This window comes from Dromaius novaehollandiae, chromosome 5, assembly GCF_036370855.1.
Source record: "Dromaius novaehollandiae isolate bDroNov1 chromosome 5, bDroNov1.hap1, whole genome shotgun sequence".
NCBI lineage: Eukaryota > Metazoa > Chordata > Aves > Casuariiformes > Dromaiidae > Dromaius > Dromaius novaehollandiae.
The window spans coordinates 36,147,064-36,164,455 of NC_088102.1; the positions used below are offsets into that span (position 1 = coordinate 36,147,064).

The 17,392-nt window shown below is 34.1% G+C and overlaps 1 protein-coding gene across 2 annotated transcripts in view; it reads right to left on the reverse strand.

Moving 5' to 3' along the window:
- FMN1 (formin 1) overlaps nt 1-17,392 on the reverse strand; it is a 147,144-nt gene that overhangs the window by 86,686 nt on the left and 43,066 nt on the right. For both annotated transcript variants that reach the window (XM_026093934.2, XM_026093935.2), the window contains exons 4-5: nt 9,388-10,169; nt 6,440-6,590 (exon numbers count right to left, since the gene is read on the reverse strand). In XM_026093934.2, the coding sequence (XP_025949719.1) occupies nt 6,440-6,590; nt 9,388-10,169 (933 nt within the window). The remainder of the gene's footprint in view (nt 1-6,439; nt 6,591-9,387; nt 10,170-17,392) is intronic.

The following is a 17,392-nucleotide window of genomic DNA, read 5'->3' on the forward strand; positions in this document are numbered from 1 at the left end:
GCTCCTTTTATAACTTTAAAAAATTTATCATCTAATTTAGAAGTGGAGACATACCAAAGCTTAAATACATTCAGACAGATTATTCTGTCATCCCCATTAAAAGGTGTTTCTCTAATGTAGCCAGAAATGTATTTCGTTAAATATTATAGGACTAATTGCACTGTTCTGTATAGCTGAAATGCCTACATTCTGTCCAGGACATTTACGGGTGCTGAAATCTGAATAGATTCAGTTTACTTAGTGATTAAAAGCTAAATCCTTCCTCTTGCTGGTGCATGGGTTCTTTCCATAATCCTTAAATGTATTGAGAGAAACCATCACCTAAAAAGCTGTCCTGCACATCACAGCATCTTTCTCCCTTTCCAGTCACTAACTTTTATAGTGAAGTCAGCAACCTGGAGCCATAAGTAGTCTGCTGAAACCCTATTCAAATAGAGTAAGAATATCCAACAACGAGAGGCAAATAAGTATGCCCCTCAAGCCATTCTACATAAACACTCCAAGTGTTACCAATGAGATTTCAGAAGCTTAAGACTAGACCTTATTTCTTCTCTTTCTGTTCAAAGGAGAGTCAAGTTTAACTCTTTTGATTTATTTATTTAATATAGAAGAGCCATAGTTTTACATTTTATCCAGATTCTATGATGTTTTAGGAGACATGTAATTCTAACTGCAATTCTATTGGATGAAAAAATCTATTTTTAGCCTTTTTTAAAAGGACAACCAAATGACAATTTCTCAAGAGAAAACAGGAGGTAAGAAATGAGCTAGTAACAAACTGATTTCAATGTCTCCATTCCTATCAAAACTGTAACAACAAAAGACAGCCACAAAATAAATATTTACCCTTTAGAGATACTTTCCATACCCTACATGATTGTAGAGCTTTGTGGTAAACAAGGAAATGCCATATTCATTCTTCTCAGCATGGCACAAAAAACAAAAAGAAAGTGAGAGTGCCTCAGAAGAGCACGCACTAGCATTTTACTACTTTTACTCAAGTTTGAACACTGTTTATTATCTTATGCAAACAGCTGAAGACAGTCATTGTATTTCAACCCTGCAAAGCTTCCAACTTTTTCTGCAATATCTGCCCTGCTTGCAGAAACACAAAATTCATTAATTGTAATTTCTCATTTAGTTAGATGGACAAAAAGCTTGCTGACAGACATATCCCTTTTAGTTAAAAAAACGCTCTTCGCTCAAAATATTGACACTCTTCTTAAATGAGAACACATGTTAATAATTATGTGAAGTCTGTTACAGATAATAGACAACAGAAAAGCCATTATCTTTAATGTCCTCCTGCGTCTTTGATATGATAATCATTGCACTAAAGAGCCAAAAATGATTGATGGACTTTCATTTAGAGCATACACCTGACACAAATTACTTGACATTTCTTTGTAAGATGAAGACAGAGTGGCATCACAAACATCCACCTATCCTGTTTCTTGAAATAGTATAGAAAATACTTGATTTTGGGAGGATGGCTAACTTCCAAAAAGTCCTCAAAAATATTGGGAAGCCTAATACAACTTTGAAATACGTGTTGCTCTTGCAACGTTTAGTGAATACATATAGAATAAAATTAAAGCAAAGAATTTTTCTGTCTTAAATTACCTCTTTTTCAGACTTATATAGCATTATAGTGTAACACATAATGAGCCATCTTCTACTTGCTATTAACTTTTTCCAAATAAAATAAGATGAAGAGAACAGACCTTGGTTCCAGAGTTCTAACAGCAGAGGGAAAACTTATGGCTTCACAACAATTACATGTACTTATTAGCTTAAAAAAACTGACTGGATGTGTACGGACAGGAAACATTAACAGTTTGGAATGAGGGAAAGCTGGAATTCTCTGCATGTAAAACTTTGGTGTTTCATCTAACACAAAAAAGAGTCCATACAAGGCCTTCAGAGTCTGGGAAAGATGTTAGATGCTTCATAACCTATTCAAATTCATTGAAAGTTGAGTTCTTTCAAAAACAACAAAATGATTTTTCACCAAAATAGATGGGAGTTTTTATATACTTAATTGTTTTCAGTGCATAAACAGCTACGGACCTTAATGGCTGTGTACTGAACCTGTTTATAGTTGAACATAAAAATTCATAGTTGAAGTCTATTTATAGTTTTATATATATAACTTACAATATATCTTTTAAAATAAACAGCTTATTCCCAGACATAACTGCTTTAATGGGAGTGTTATAACTGAAATCTAAGCTTGAGAAAATTTGGAAACGATGACTGAAAACAATCTAGACTAATAGTGTCATTTTCAAAGGCATGTTAGTGCTCCTGCCAAAACTGATTTAAAAAATAAAGAGTCATACTGAAAAGGCATTTGGAATCTAAATGTCCACCAGAATCAATACCTAAATTGAAGTTATGTACCAAAATAACCTTGTACAGCTAGGGCTTTTTCTTCTTGATTTACATGAGCTATGACTTTTAAGTCATTTTGAAAGTGGTACCCACTAGATTCTTTTGAAAAATCTCACCTAAAGATTGCAGCACCTTTATATGGCATATATCCATTTATCTCCAATGTATACTGTCAAGCTGCAAGATAACAGTAACTTATATATTTAGATTAACCAAACTCCGTTAATCAAAACCAGAGAGAAATTGCTTTGATTCATATTCAGGTATTAAACACCTCTGCTTCTCTATTTTTTTCCCAAAACCTTGACTTGTCTTGCTGCAAAGGCAGGCACTTCAGCATTGACTTAGGCAATAAATCCCATTCCTTCTATACATTATTTATACACCTAAGTTTCTGGGAAAGTCACAATAGAAGCAATTTCCTCCTTTCCATTCATATATGTCGCACCCAAAAAATCAACTACATTGAGTTATCTTATATAAACTTAAAATGTTTTTACACTTACTCTGCAAATCCCTTCTCATGAGAAAATAATTGTATCTATTGATTTTTAAATACATCGCACACTATTTTCCTCTAATCTTGGGACATAACTTACCGTCTAGAAGAATGTTCTAGTTCTCCCCTGCTAAAAAAGACAAACTCTACTCTCAAGACATAATACCTAAAGGACAAGAATATTTGTTTTGATTATCTATATACTACCGCAGAACTTCACATGACTGTATATATACAGAATATATACACATATATATATGTGTATATATATACACACACACACACACACAGAATGTTAAAGTCTCCTTAGTTTTATAAGGAGGACCAAGTTAAATAAAAAACAATGTCCCTCTCATTTGAGAGACAGAACCTCACTTCCAGTTGCATAAGAGCCTTGACTGTGAGGCACTGATTTAATTCCGATTCAGGTAGAAGAGCAATCATGTTATAACAAGAGATCCTGCACCACCTATTGGTCTTTCATTTCTCCAAATAATAAGCAGGCCCAACTAGTTTGTATAAAATGTAATGAAATAGGACAATGTTTGTGCAAGGGAAAAGGTCAATGCTAACAAAACATTTATTAATGCATTTGCAAGATGTTCACACTGGAAAAGTAAAAATAGTGAATAGGAGCTAACAGTAAAGCCAGAAGCCTGAGAAGATTTTAAAGCTGTAGAAAGTTTTTGAACTGTTCTATTAATTGGCACTGTTTGTGCAAAAATTAATATCAATTTGCACTGCATATATTAGGAACTAGCCCTATCTACTTGTTTAGCTATGCAAAACCTACAATATTTCCCCCTTTTCTACTTGCTGCTCATTATGTTAAGAGGTCCACAGTTAATTTGACGATTCTGAAGTAATGACATATTATTAAACAAAATCCTTTACTTGTTTCAAAGATAAAATACTACTCCAGATTCTATAGCTGTACCTATATCTTGCTCTGGAAAACTTTTTTATTTATAATTTATAAATTTATAAATTTATACAGAATTTATAAAGAAAGACAAAATGAGTCAGCTAAAAATGGTAAGATTAACATAATCGGATTCATAATATGCCTTTATGTTTGCATGGAGGGTTTTTTTGCTAGACTATACAATTCCATACACCCCTGATACTCGTAACATTCTTTAGACCAGACAAGCACAAGTTTCTGAACTGAAACAAAGAAAAAGATTGTTTCAAAAATCCCATCAGATAGACATCCTTGTTAGAAAAAAGGCAAGAGAAGTTGAGAGCTGACAGAAAGCATGGAAAGGGAGAAATGAGGCCAGAACTGATAGCTCTATACTAACCTACAAGTAGCCTTCCGTTACCTTCAGCTAATACACCACACTGTAACTAAGTACAGTGCTTCCCTACTATTGGACTGCTTGGAGCCCACCACGATTGATCCTTTGGGGCTAGCCTGCAGACATCTGCTGCTTCAGAGAGACAAATTAAAACACAGGACCACGCAAGAAGACCAACTAACTGCCTGTAAAGACCTTCAATTGGTACTATGAGTCATTTTTCAAGGAAGGGTGGAAACACAGAATCTAAAATAAGAAAATGCTTCTAAATCCAATTAGATTTTATTTGAATTCTAAAAGCTAATTTATTTTCAATTTTTAAATGGACCAAATGACAAAGAGTTTAATATTTCTAATCATATGCTTTAGAAACTTTTACCCCACGATTTCCATGGTTTGTAACACCATGATCATAATCCCCCAAGTTTTACTGAACTGAAGGCACGGTAATCGATTTCCTAAATAAAACTTCCATCTTTTTTGTTATGGGAGTTAGTTTTGGTTTTTTGCACAATTTTTCAAGGAATGTCTTTCTTTTTAATTCCAATAATTTCAGTAAATATATCTCTATAACTTTAAAAGTAAGTAACTTTAAATTTAATAACAAATAAAGAATAATTCAAACACTGACATAAATTTAAAAAATCTTTTTAAGAAAACACATTGGTTTCTCACAAGAGGTAATACTTATTATACCATTATTTCCTATATTGTATAGAGTAAGCGCTATGCAGTGTTAGATTTTGGAAACAGTTAATAAGATTATTAAAAAGCCTGTGGTGTTGTAACAAGTAATTTACAAAGCAACAAGGAAAAAGAATAATACACATCTACCTTTCAGAATACAGGTCTAATTCTCTACCTCGTTTGCTGTCATACACCTAGAGAACTAGGTTTATTCACTTAGCTGCTAAGATTTTGAAATACAAAGGTTAACTATTTGTGTATGTTACTGCTACATTAAAGTTGTATTAGTTACATTCCTCTTCAGGAATCTGTATTTCCAATTAAATAATAGTTCCTGAAGATGGCAAATTAGTGAAATGGAAAAGTAAACTCCAGAAAGAGGGCAGCAGAAATATGAACTAACAGGATCTACATATACAGCTGAGTACTACATGCCTTATGTACTTAAAGCATGATACGATATGAAGGTATTTTCCAAAGGAATGGGCGCATCCAACCGAAATCTAGTATTTAAAGGACCTTAACAGTTAATAATTGCTTTAAAGTTTATTTTCAAATAAATACTCCTCTCCCTGCCCCTCTCATTTTTCTCTTTCTGTATTATCACATTAGCTTGGATGTTATAAATTCTATAGCCTTGTTTACACTCCTCATTAAGTATTGTACTAAGACACAATACAGGAAGTGTATGATCAGAGATGTTTCAAGGCATCTGATTTCGCTGAGTTTCTTTATATGTATGAAAAAACTAGACGGCACAGATTTCATACAAAGTGCCCTCTTGTGGTTGCAAAGAGGTAGGCCCAGACTTATGATACAGTATATATTTAAACAGGTTTATAATACACAACCATGTAGTTTTATGAAAACAATGTCAGTCATTATTGAGATCTGGATTGTTCCTGCAGCACTCACCATTTCTCTGTCCTGTCTGCACATAGCAATTGATAAGAATAAGCAATCTCTGTAACAGACCATCCCCAAGGCAGACAACATCTGCGCTACAATAATGACATTGCTGCTGCATAAACTTCTGATAATGAAAGACATGACTGTCCTGTCCCTTCTTGACACAGCTGTTTAGTTATACTGCAAAACCACGTTTTGGCATTACTTGTTGAAAACATACAGCAGTGGCTTTACTATCTTGCTCTATACTGTATTTCTCCAGTAACATAATCTCTATTGGAAGAGAGGTTTGCTCGAATAACATAATGATAGTATTTAATTACAAATCATTCCAAGAGCAGACGCAGTCTGAAACGTTGTCACTTTTAGACACATACTAGAGCTTTCAGTCAGTTCGCCTTATGCAACGTCTTGTCTACCTCACTGGCATGTGGAGCTTTTATTTTCAAAGGCAATAAATCTTCCAAGGTAAAAAATAATCCAGAATTCCATTCTCTAAGGTAAGGTTGAATCAGCAGTCTCACCTGTTTTGCTTTAAAATGGGATTTACAAACCCATCTATTATTTGTTAGTTTAACAATAAATAAAAAAGTTTCCTTAAAGTGTAAAGTAAGCAGTGACAAAATAAGCAAATACAAAGAAATAATACCTTTTTGGCCTTTGTTTTTTTTTCATAAGTCTCTGATAGTGGTTTTCTTTTTTCCTGAGTGGTATCTTTGGAGAATAAGTATTCAAACTCAGTTGTATCAAGTAAATCAGGTTCTTCTAGTGAATCCCACAATGTTGGCATAGCAGTTTTCCTATAAAGGGAAAGGTAGTAATAAAAGGATATTTTAATAGAGTTTGGGATCATTTGTATAGGACTTGGTTCACTTCATTTTTAACAGATGTTTTATGCTTGTATTTCTCTTTCTTGTGCGTTTGAGAAACAAGGGTAATTATGTGGCCAGCATTTTGTGAGACTAACCAGTATTCTGTTCCATTCAACCAACAGTAAATTTTAAATAGGGATTATCTCTTCTTAGTATGCATAAAAGTCACCATTTACACTTTGGAACTTGTTAACACAATTCTCTTGTTTTATCTGTAGTTGGGAAAAATGACGTGTAGTACTGCAAACTAAGTGTTTCAATTCTAAATGACTTTTGTTTCAAAATCACAATACTTGAGGAAAGTATATGGGACAAAATTGTCTCCAAACTGCTCTTCTTGTTTCGTGTTTAGCAGTAGAAGGTGGGCCCACTTCTTCCAGCAGATGTCACTAAAAGGCAATGAAATGCTTTGCAATAAAAAAAAGTAGTGAAAACCCCTATAAACTGCAAATGGTTAATGTCACCAAACATACTCTTTTTAGATACAATATGCAATAGAGCGCATTACCTGGCCATGTAAGGGGAAAATGAACTGCAAGTATTCAAATGATTTTTTTCTCATATTTAAGACTGTTTCTACTTAATTCTCAACTGCACACTTACTAGGGGTGAATGTTTAAGGAATTCTAATCCTCCCATTAGCATCCAGTGATGCAGCACATTCTTCTGTGTCAACAGCTCCACAGCTTCACTCTTCCTGACATTAGCTAGAGTGATTTCACTGAAGAATGGTCTTAGATCCAGGCATTCTGGGTCCATAACAAGATCTTCCAAGCCTGGACAGCTGCTGCTCTAAGCAGCAGGCCCTGGAAGAACTCTCCAGTTCTAGTACAGACCATGAAGATACCGGATCATTAGACCTGGTGACCCGCAGTTTACTAGAAAGCTATGACCTAGACCCTATCTTGTACTAACCAAAAGCTTGATGAACTAGCAGTATTTCAGAACAAGTATTTTGATCTCAGTGAAGCAACAAGAAGAACTACAAGCTTTATTTATAAACCAATTATTTACTACTATTCACCTATTCTCTACAAAACAATTTATCACTAGTAATTCTGGGAAAGCAAAACTGAACTTCTGAACTTCCTGTTCCAAAATATTTCATCTCCTTTAATTCTATATCAAAAAGATACAACTGACATTTCACTGTTCATTCCTGCCAAACATTTTACATAAAATAGTAACATGTTAAAGTGTTTGACTATACCAGAAGAAAATTTGCAGAATTATGATTCTATATCCGTCTCATCAAAATAAAGTCAGATGAAAAGTTGCAAACTAAAAAAACCCCATCTCATATTTAAATATATTTTAAAATATCCAAATGTTTAGTTTAACAGTGATTAAAAATAACCCTAAGGCTAACTTAAAATGAAAGGTTTGGAATCTGAAAAATAAATCATTTCTTAAAATGTTCAAAATAAACAGCAACATATTATCTTTGTAACTGCACTTATGGTACAATTGCTCTGCAACAAATAATAATGATACGAATTCTAAGACTCTAATAATCATCTCGTTTTATTACTTGCAAAACACAGGACCAGAATTATATTTTGTGATTCTAGCAACTCTTTGTTAAACTAGAAATATTCTGTGTCACTTAAGAATCTTAAAAAAATGTATCTTTTCAGGCAACCCACTTAAGAGCTCCTAAAAGATCAAAGAGTTAGATGGAGCCTCTATCCAAAAGAGCAGCTGAGCAGCACTGAAACCACATCCCACTGTGGCAGTAAGGTACGTATGTTGCCAACTGAATGAATAGAGAGCATACACAGAGGCTGTGGAAAAATTTAAAAAACACAGCCCAAGAATTGTTTATCTCTCTATGCCTTTTCGCCAAATGGTCCCTTATAAACAGAATCAGTAAAATAATGTATTTCATATTAAGTTTAAATTTACTAGAAAGGTATATACGATTAGACTGTTTTATAGCTCAGATAATGTTAAGGTAGCAGTGATTTCATTTTAGTTTACAGTTATCTAGCTTTATCACAGCATTAAAAATAGTAAGATTGGTAAGATACAATAATTACTTTTTTTTAAACTACTATACTGTGTAGGGACCTAGATGTTTAGAGCGTATGCCCCTAAACTACAAGTATTTATGCATATGCTTTATTTTTCCTGCTCCCACAGAATTATACACAGAGGTTAAGCCTGGGTATAACTGTTTCTAGGGCTGGAATCATGGACGACACAGTTGGTGCTCTGAAGATGGTATCATCTAAAGTGACTGGAAAGTAAAATTAAATGAAACTCAAAGTTCTCATCCAATCAAATTCTACCATTTCAATTCTAATTCTAACCAAGATTTTTTTTTTTTTAAAAAAAGCATCTGCTGTATAACTTTTTTTCTTTTTAATGCTAATTCTAGAACAATCAATATATTTTGTTGCCCTTCCACTAGAAGACCAATAGCCGGAGTTGTCCAGGAAGTACTCCGACGTTCTGGAAAGAAACTACAAAACTTATTTCTGTGACAAGGTACATAATTTGCATTTTATTTACCATTTTAAAACCATTTCCTATGATCTATTTTTAGGCTTCTGAAACTGATTCCATTTTTGTTTTCTTCTAATATTAAATTCCATGCCTCTATACTGATTTTGTTATATGTTCCTGCATTGCTTACTTTTTGTTATTACAGCTTAAATAGTGTACAGGCCCATATATCATGGTACATAAATAGCACCTCTAAAACAAAATAAATTTATTTTACCTGCTGCCTTGTAATTGTATGCGGGTCCAATACAAAGGCTTCATGGGACGGCTAGGTTCAATGGCAGGTTTCCGAGGACCCTGGCTTGAAGATAAAGTGCTATTAAGAAAGAATCCAGGCCCAAGAGGCGGAGGGGGTGGAGGCAACCCAGATCCAGGCAGCGGAGGAGGAACAGGAGGGCCCAACCCTGGAAGCGGCGGTGGCAGCGGTGGCGGTGCTTGAATATTCCTACAGTCCTCAGAAAGTGGCAGTGGCAGTGGTGGCCCAGATCCAAAGTGGGATGTCAGTGAAGTCAGACCTGGTGGTAAAGGTGGTGGTGGAGGGACTAAACCTGGTAGTGAAGAATTCGGAAGAGGAGGAGGAAGTGGTGGTGGCGGCGGTGGTGAAGGAAGAGGCAGCATTTGTTTTGGCTGACAGGATAAGCCACTTTCTGAAGACTGTACATTGTAACATATTTCCTTATTTTCACTTTGGGCAGAAATACTATGAGTCAAAGAAGAAATATTAAGCTTTTTGGGTACTGTTTGGTTATTTTTCACAGCTCTGTTTTCTTCTTCGCTAGGCTTTATGAAAGTTTCTCTATCAGTCTGTATGTATACATTTCTGTATGTCTTTGGTGGGTTATCATCTTCAGTAGATACACCAATATCCCTTGCTTCTTCATTTCTTCTATTTAATTTATTTTCCAGTTCATTCTTCAGATGTGCAATGGTTTCCTCAAGCTGTGCAGTTGATACAGCATGTTCTCCACGAATATGGAATACCCTGAGTTCAAACTGAGACTGCAGAAAAACAACAAAAAAAACCTCAGTACAAATATTTTCCTACAGTGATTATTCTGCAGTCATTAAGGATCTTCACATTTAGGTCATGTTCTTACTTTAAGCAAACTGTAATGACAGAAAGACTTCACCTTCCCAGTTTTATGTGGTTTTATTGCAAGCTACTACATAATTAAGCAATTGCTAACTTTTAATGAAATGTAAACAATGTATGTTTCAGTGAAACACATTTTATAAGTAAATATCTAGAACATCAATTTAGCAAATTTTAACTTGCACCCTGTCTTGATGCAAAGTTAATTTTTTAAATTGCTGAATGCAATAATTAGCAGTTTTTCATTAGGAAAAAAGTTACTTGTTTCCAATGGTATCCTACTTAATGGCACATGACTTCATTGACTATCACATTTCATAAATATGCCATATATAGCTAACATGTTGAGAAGTAAGAAATAGTTGAATTGGAACAGAAGCTGAAAATCCTCCTAGATAAGATATGGGCAAGCAAATTAAAACAAACACTTTCTCATCAAGGAAGATCTATTAAAAGTGTCCTCATCAAGTAAATTCAGAGAGGTACACATATAAATTCTCCTTCAAATTTACCATTACTATTAAATTAAAACTGTCTTTTAGTTTTACCGGGTATCTTTTAATCTACAACTCAGTAAAATGAATCTTAGAGGCAGAAGAAAGGAATTAAGAGGATTTCAATGAGGTAAAAGCAAACAACAAATTTCTTTCAGGAATATATATAAGTAAGGAAGAAAAACAAACTTTTCTTACCATATATCATAAAATATGAAACATTCAACACAAAACATTGTCTTGAAATAATCCAATACAATAATGCTATTCAAGATAGCAACTCTCTCATATATCCCTCATTCCTTTTTTCAAAGCGTTGCAGCCAGTCACAAGACAACAGAGCACTGGCATGATCGACTATTGCTCGAGTTCTTACAAGTTATTTTCTAATATGCCATGATACTGCCAAGCAGCTGACTGGCATTATTTTGCTTCTGTGCAAGCTAATGACTCCTGAAACAGCATTTTCCATGGCTCTTTCAGGATCTTTGTAGAAAGGGAAGCCAAGATTTCAACAGAAGCAGCTAATCAGCTACACCTCATTTTTGCGTGATCTTACAGAACTCCTGCGGGCACAGCAATTTATATTAAAAAATTCCCACACAGTGCTGGTCAGAAGCGGCAACGTATCACTTCCTACTTATCACACTGTGTTGAATATTAGGTCAGATTTAACGGTTTACAGCTTTAGTTGTAAATACACATCCTAGTCATACATGTGTAGTTTAGTACAGTAAATATAATAATGTAATATCCTGTAATTTTATACCATGCAAAGAAATGTTGAAAAGATATGCAAAAAATATACATTATTTCTTACAGTAATACAATCAACTTGCATTCTAGTCAATCTGTTAAGACAAGTTGCTTCAGATTGCCAAGTCATCCCCATCTCCTGTGGTCAAAATTTATGCAGTCTTAGAATTAATTGCATTTTTCATTATATATAGAAGATTCTCCTCCCTTGTGTCTACCAAAAGAATTACGCAGATAAAAAATTCATAGTGAAATGACAGGGGGAATAAAAAGAAATCATTTGTAAAACAAACACTCCCATATGTTTGAAGTAAACAATCTGATAATATTGGATACAAAATGTTCCTTTTCTTAACTGGCAAGTGTAACAGTAGAAAATCAAACTGAAAGTCTTGCAAAGACAATTAAACAATCCTTTGTATTGGAAATGACCCAATTTCAAGTTTTATAGAAGAATTAGGCTTAATAGGTAAAACTGCTCAATCATTTTTGATTTGGCTTTTTTTCTTCTTGCACTGTTACTCTATCAAAGTTTATTGTGGGTCAGTTTAATTACTAGTTCAGTTCAACTATTACAAGATTTTCTGCTATTTGAATTGTTCCAGAGCAAACAGTTTTCTTTTTAAACTCAGCACAGTGATCCATAAATGAAGTAATGAAGTAAGTTTGCCTTAGGGAATTTAGCTATTTTATTTGTTTATCACAGTATTTTCCCCCTATTGTACATCAAAAACTCCCCAATAGAATAATTGACTTTGAACATTAAAGATTTTCCCAGCTGTAAATCTAAGTCACCTTAAAAACACACTGTAAAACAAGCAGAGTATTTAACAAAACTACTTATTAGATTTAACCGGGCATGAAAGGAACTGTGGTAGTATTAAATATTTTTTCAATTACAGGTCTATAGTCTTTAATATACAATATAAAGCTGTTGCTTTAAACTCAAAGAAGAAAATCTTCTTTTAGGTGATAGTTTTATCCTTTCTTTTGCATTTACTATGATACATTTTGAAAACTACTTCCTGTCAATAAAAATAATAAAACTATTATTATAAAGAAAATTAGAGCTAAAATTACTAAGGACAAAAAGAAAAATGAGGCTGAACAAAAAAAACGATGCACTGGGAATCTGTACTGAATATCTCCTCAATGGAAAAGATCAGTCTTATCTGACTGCAGTATAAAATAGCAATAAATAATAAAAGTATTCATTTTAGTTATCTTACATTCCAAAACAAATCTTGTTCACTACAATAAGGTTAAGTAATATTGAAATCTTTTCAGACTAAATAACTATGTCAGTATTTGTAACAAAACAAAAAAATCATTTTCAAATTCTTCTTCCTCTATTAATGAATTAGAATTTGCATTGAAATCAATGATGATTTTCTGTAAAATAAAAATAAACTTCCATTTCATGGACTAGAAGACATACCTTTGTTTTTAAATAAAGTTATTAGAGTTCTGGACATACCAGAAGACAATAGCTACTCACGCTACAACTTCATGTACAATTTGACCAATGTAATTATCAAAGAATTAAAATCATATAACAACGCTGAAAAACACTTGTTTCGAAAAACTACTGAAAAATATTTTAGTCAGATTTTAACCATCTTCCAAATTAGCTAGGTCTATATTCTTCTATATGAGCTTTTGTATGACCAGTTTTCATAGCATAGTACATAGATTTTTTTTTTCTCTAAACCTGGCAGGAGATGAAAAAGGGACATTTGGGTGTTATCAACAGAAAGCTGTAACAAAAGTTTCAGATTTAGGGCACTCTTTATCATTTTTTGGATTTTACTATTTGGCAACTATCAATATACAAAACCTAATCTTCAACATAGTGTGTGTGTGTGTGCGCGCGTGCGTGTGTGTGTGTGTGCATATGCGTGTGTGTATGCGTGCGTGTGCGTGTGTGTGTGTGTGTTGTTTTAATAAGGTCAGTTTCCTGGCAAATATTTCTACAAGATAACAAAATGCTGTAAACTTCTACAATGAATCAAAAATTCATGGAGATTAAACAGTCTCTAGCTATTCCCGGTAGGCGGCATTTAAACATTCTCTTTCTCTCATGTACTGTGACAACTGTGTGCGAAGCCTACTAGATTTTCTTTATTTCATCACAAAGAATTATTTAGACATCTTATCAACATGTAGTATTAAATGATAAAGAAAAACACTGTCTACTAAACTTAGACACCTTTGACTCCTGAAATTAAGTTAATAATGAAAAAAAATCCAATTTTCATTTGTCTGTGGTTTAAACCTCTTTTTACATAGTGCTGTATAATAGACTGAAGTCTCAGAATTCAAGTTGCAGAATATACCGATAATCACTAGATCTCAATATACAAATCTGGAAGAAGTCTAGGGAGAACACAAACTACTGAGAAAGCTCTCTGCTTAAAATCTGTAACAATCTTTTGGCAATACAACCAGGCATTGTGCAAGATGATTTCTTAACTTTACAAAGGGACTGTCTCTTTAGAGCTTGTGGGATATCAGTTTAGGATCCTTATTCTGATGTCAGCATTGTATGTCAAATATATAGTTAGAATTTTTATTATAAAGAAAAGACACTGAATCTTGCTACAGCATTTGGTGATACAATAAATATCCAGGGGAGAGTTTTCTTTCTTACAATCCAGAAAAAAAACAAAAAACAAAAAAACAGAAACAATGGTACTTTTAAAATCTCACAGAAACATTAAACATTATTAAATAAATCTAACATGCTGAAACAGACTATAATAAAACTGTAATTCCCTCTCACAGTTTCAGTGGCAAAATTTCAATCAGAATTTACTTTTATGCTATATGCTGTCACGAGATGCGTGAAGTATTAAATCTCTAATATGAATACACAGACATTTTCTTCAATATAAATTACTGCTAGAAGCACTTGTGCACAACCTTTCAAGTCAAAATCCTGTTTTCATTTAAATAGGAACCAAATTTCTTCTACTGAAGTATACATATGTCTACCTAAGCTTGCAGTTTTATTTACAGGTGTCTGTCAACACTCCTTTAAAACATTTATGATGGCTACAGAACACATCTGTGGCTGCTGGGAAGAACTAATTTTTCAATAAATTCCTATCTATAGGCATCACTGGCAGATACAGTTCAAAATACTCACTAGCTTGTTATCAGTAACCTACTGTCATCTTGGCAGTAAACAGAGCCTGTTTATATGGCACTCCCACAACAGATTCCTAGAGTCTTTGAGAACTGCTGTAAGATGAACAACAACCAATGACTACCATAAGAATATAATAGTTTGGTCACAGCTATTTTAAGCAGAATGAATTTTTCTTCAGCAGGAAACAAGATGTGCGAGGAAGGGAAGGTACAGGAAGACGGCTGGAAGCTAGAGTTTAAAAAGCCACCCTGTGCAGCATGAACAAATATGATTTATCCCTGAATAAGGGTAAAGGATTTGACAACCTATCAGAGTAGGTCTGTATAAAATGAAAGGAAGATGTTATAAAGAACAGTGTGGGGGATGTTCAAGAGCATGTTTTTGATATAAAGGATAACAATTTTTTCAGCTGAAAAATGCATTTTCCACTTTGCTGACTTTTTTAGAAGCCTGTAGTTGTCTGCTTCTCAACACCATTCATCCGAGACAAAATTGGGATTGTTTATGTAGATTCAACATTCAACAAATTAGTGCAAGGAACACATTTTTATACTCCCTTGACCATTACACATACTTGTAGCATTAACTTACCTCTTTCAGGGAGTATATAAAATTAAGCCCTCAAGTCTTGGCAAGTAGATGATCACTGGCTTCCCACTATGCCCATGACTCTTGCCAGACAATCAATGACATTACCTAGTTGCTTATTACTCCTTCTCCTGTACACATACACACACAAAACTGTTACTTACAGCTGCCTAAACTTCCATGACACCAGAGATTTTTTTTCTACATGTTATCATTACCAGTACCAGATGAGAGAGACAGGTACCCTCCAATAAAATCATATTATTATTATTATTTCCTCTTAAAATTGCCAGCTCAAAAGAATATATAAACATACAAATAAATTCATATAATCAAGTACTGGAAAAGCTTTAATGAGCTGAAATTAGATTTCAATCATTAATGTGAAAGTACCTCCTGAGTATCTTAAACCTGATCCACACAGCAATATGCTACTGGAAAAAGTTGTCTTCCCTTGGTACAATCTTTCATGCATGTGTTGCCAACTTTTGGAGTAGCATTTTGTATACTAAATATGCAAACAATGCCATGCTAGTATGCTGAAAAGCAGTGTTGGAATTTAGAATAATTTTAACACACAAAGAAGTGGTCTGAAAAAACATACTATAATTCAAAAGAAAAAAGAAAAAAAGAGAGAGAGAGAGAGAGAGAGAGAGAGAGAGAGAAGTGCAGTGTACATTGCTGTACATACTGAAGGGAAAGATCAGATGTATGGCAATTCTCCAGGAAAATGATCTGTGAAGCATGGCAGATCACACACTGATCATGAGTCAACAACTCTGTATTAGAATATATAAACAGAAATGTCATATGTAATAAAAACAGTTATCCTTGAGCTCTACTGGGCGCTGGTAAAAGCTCTGTTTGAGAAGGATGCCATCTCTACGTTTAAGACCACTGCTACTGAAATCTGGGGCAGCATATTCAGTATTCAGTTTCTAGGTTCTATTTATGTTACCTTTGGTCTCCATCTCACCTGCATGAATAGTGGCCCCTCTTCTTTCCTTAGTTTCTTTTTATTTCTATGGCTGAAGAATCTTTGGCTGTATCTTTAAATCAGCTTGGCTGTTGACAACTGTCATGTAAATGCTACACTCTGATCTCTACAATGATCTCTAAAACTAGCCTTCCTGGCTGAGGCACCTTTTTTTTCCATTCTTCCATAAGCTCTATGTTTCCACCTAGTATCCATTTTGAAGAGGTTGAATAAAAACTCAGGTAGGTCTAAAACTCTCCCTTGTAAATTTTCTTTTGCCTCTCCTCCACTCTGCTTGAAACGCACGTTTCAGAGTTTTTGCACCTCAGATTCTGACCAAAGAAGGACTATGCCTATTTAATATTCAAGCCTTGAATCACATCAGTACAACTGCATTCACAAGTGAGTTTCTTTAACTTCTCAAGGTTTGTCTTGTATCCACCACTGGAATGGGACACCTTGTTCACTCCACCTTGGAATGCCCTTGAGCAGAATCACTTCATAAATGGTCTCAGCTGACTCTCAGTTCCCTTAAACAAACATTTATATGTAAGATTAGAAGTATGTATTAACCTCTTCCTAAAAATATACCACTGTTGATGGGTAAAAGAAGAGTAAAGATCAGCCTCAAAACTCTTGCTAAAGTACATGCTATTGCAACAATGCAGAGATGATTATGCAAATACCCAAAATATTGATACACTGTAATTTGAAAAATACGAAGAGTTTTTCTGCTATCTTCTGACATTTTCCCTCTACACCCAGCTTCGTTTTATGAGTGACTTCCAGGAATATCCTTTTTGCACCTGCTAAGTGACTTAACACAACAAAGAAAAAAAGTCAGGAAGAGATATTTTCTGAAACAATACAGAAAGCTCAGCCTTGGTCCTGTGAGATTCAGAGATCCAAAGCATATGGTCAAGAGGAAGAAGAAAGGCCAAAAATAGAACCAGCATATTGTACTTCCTTTAGCATGACAGACCCAGATGGTAGAGTATGTAATTAATCTCAAATGAAAAAAGACCAAATCCTCTCATTCAGAATGTAACCAGGGGGTTGTCTAAATTTCTTTGAAATGATAATGTGGACTGACATGGACAAATCTCTTAATATCAACGTGAAGTAATTTTTCTCTGTGCTCTGATAGGTGACAGAAAGATTAAA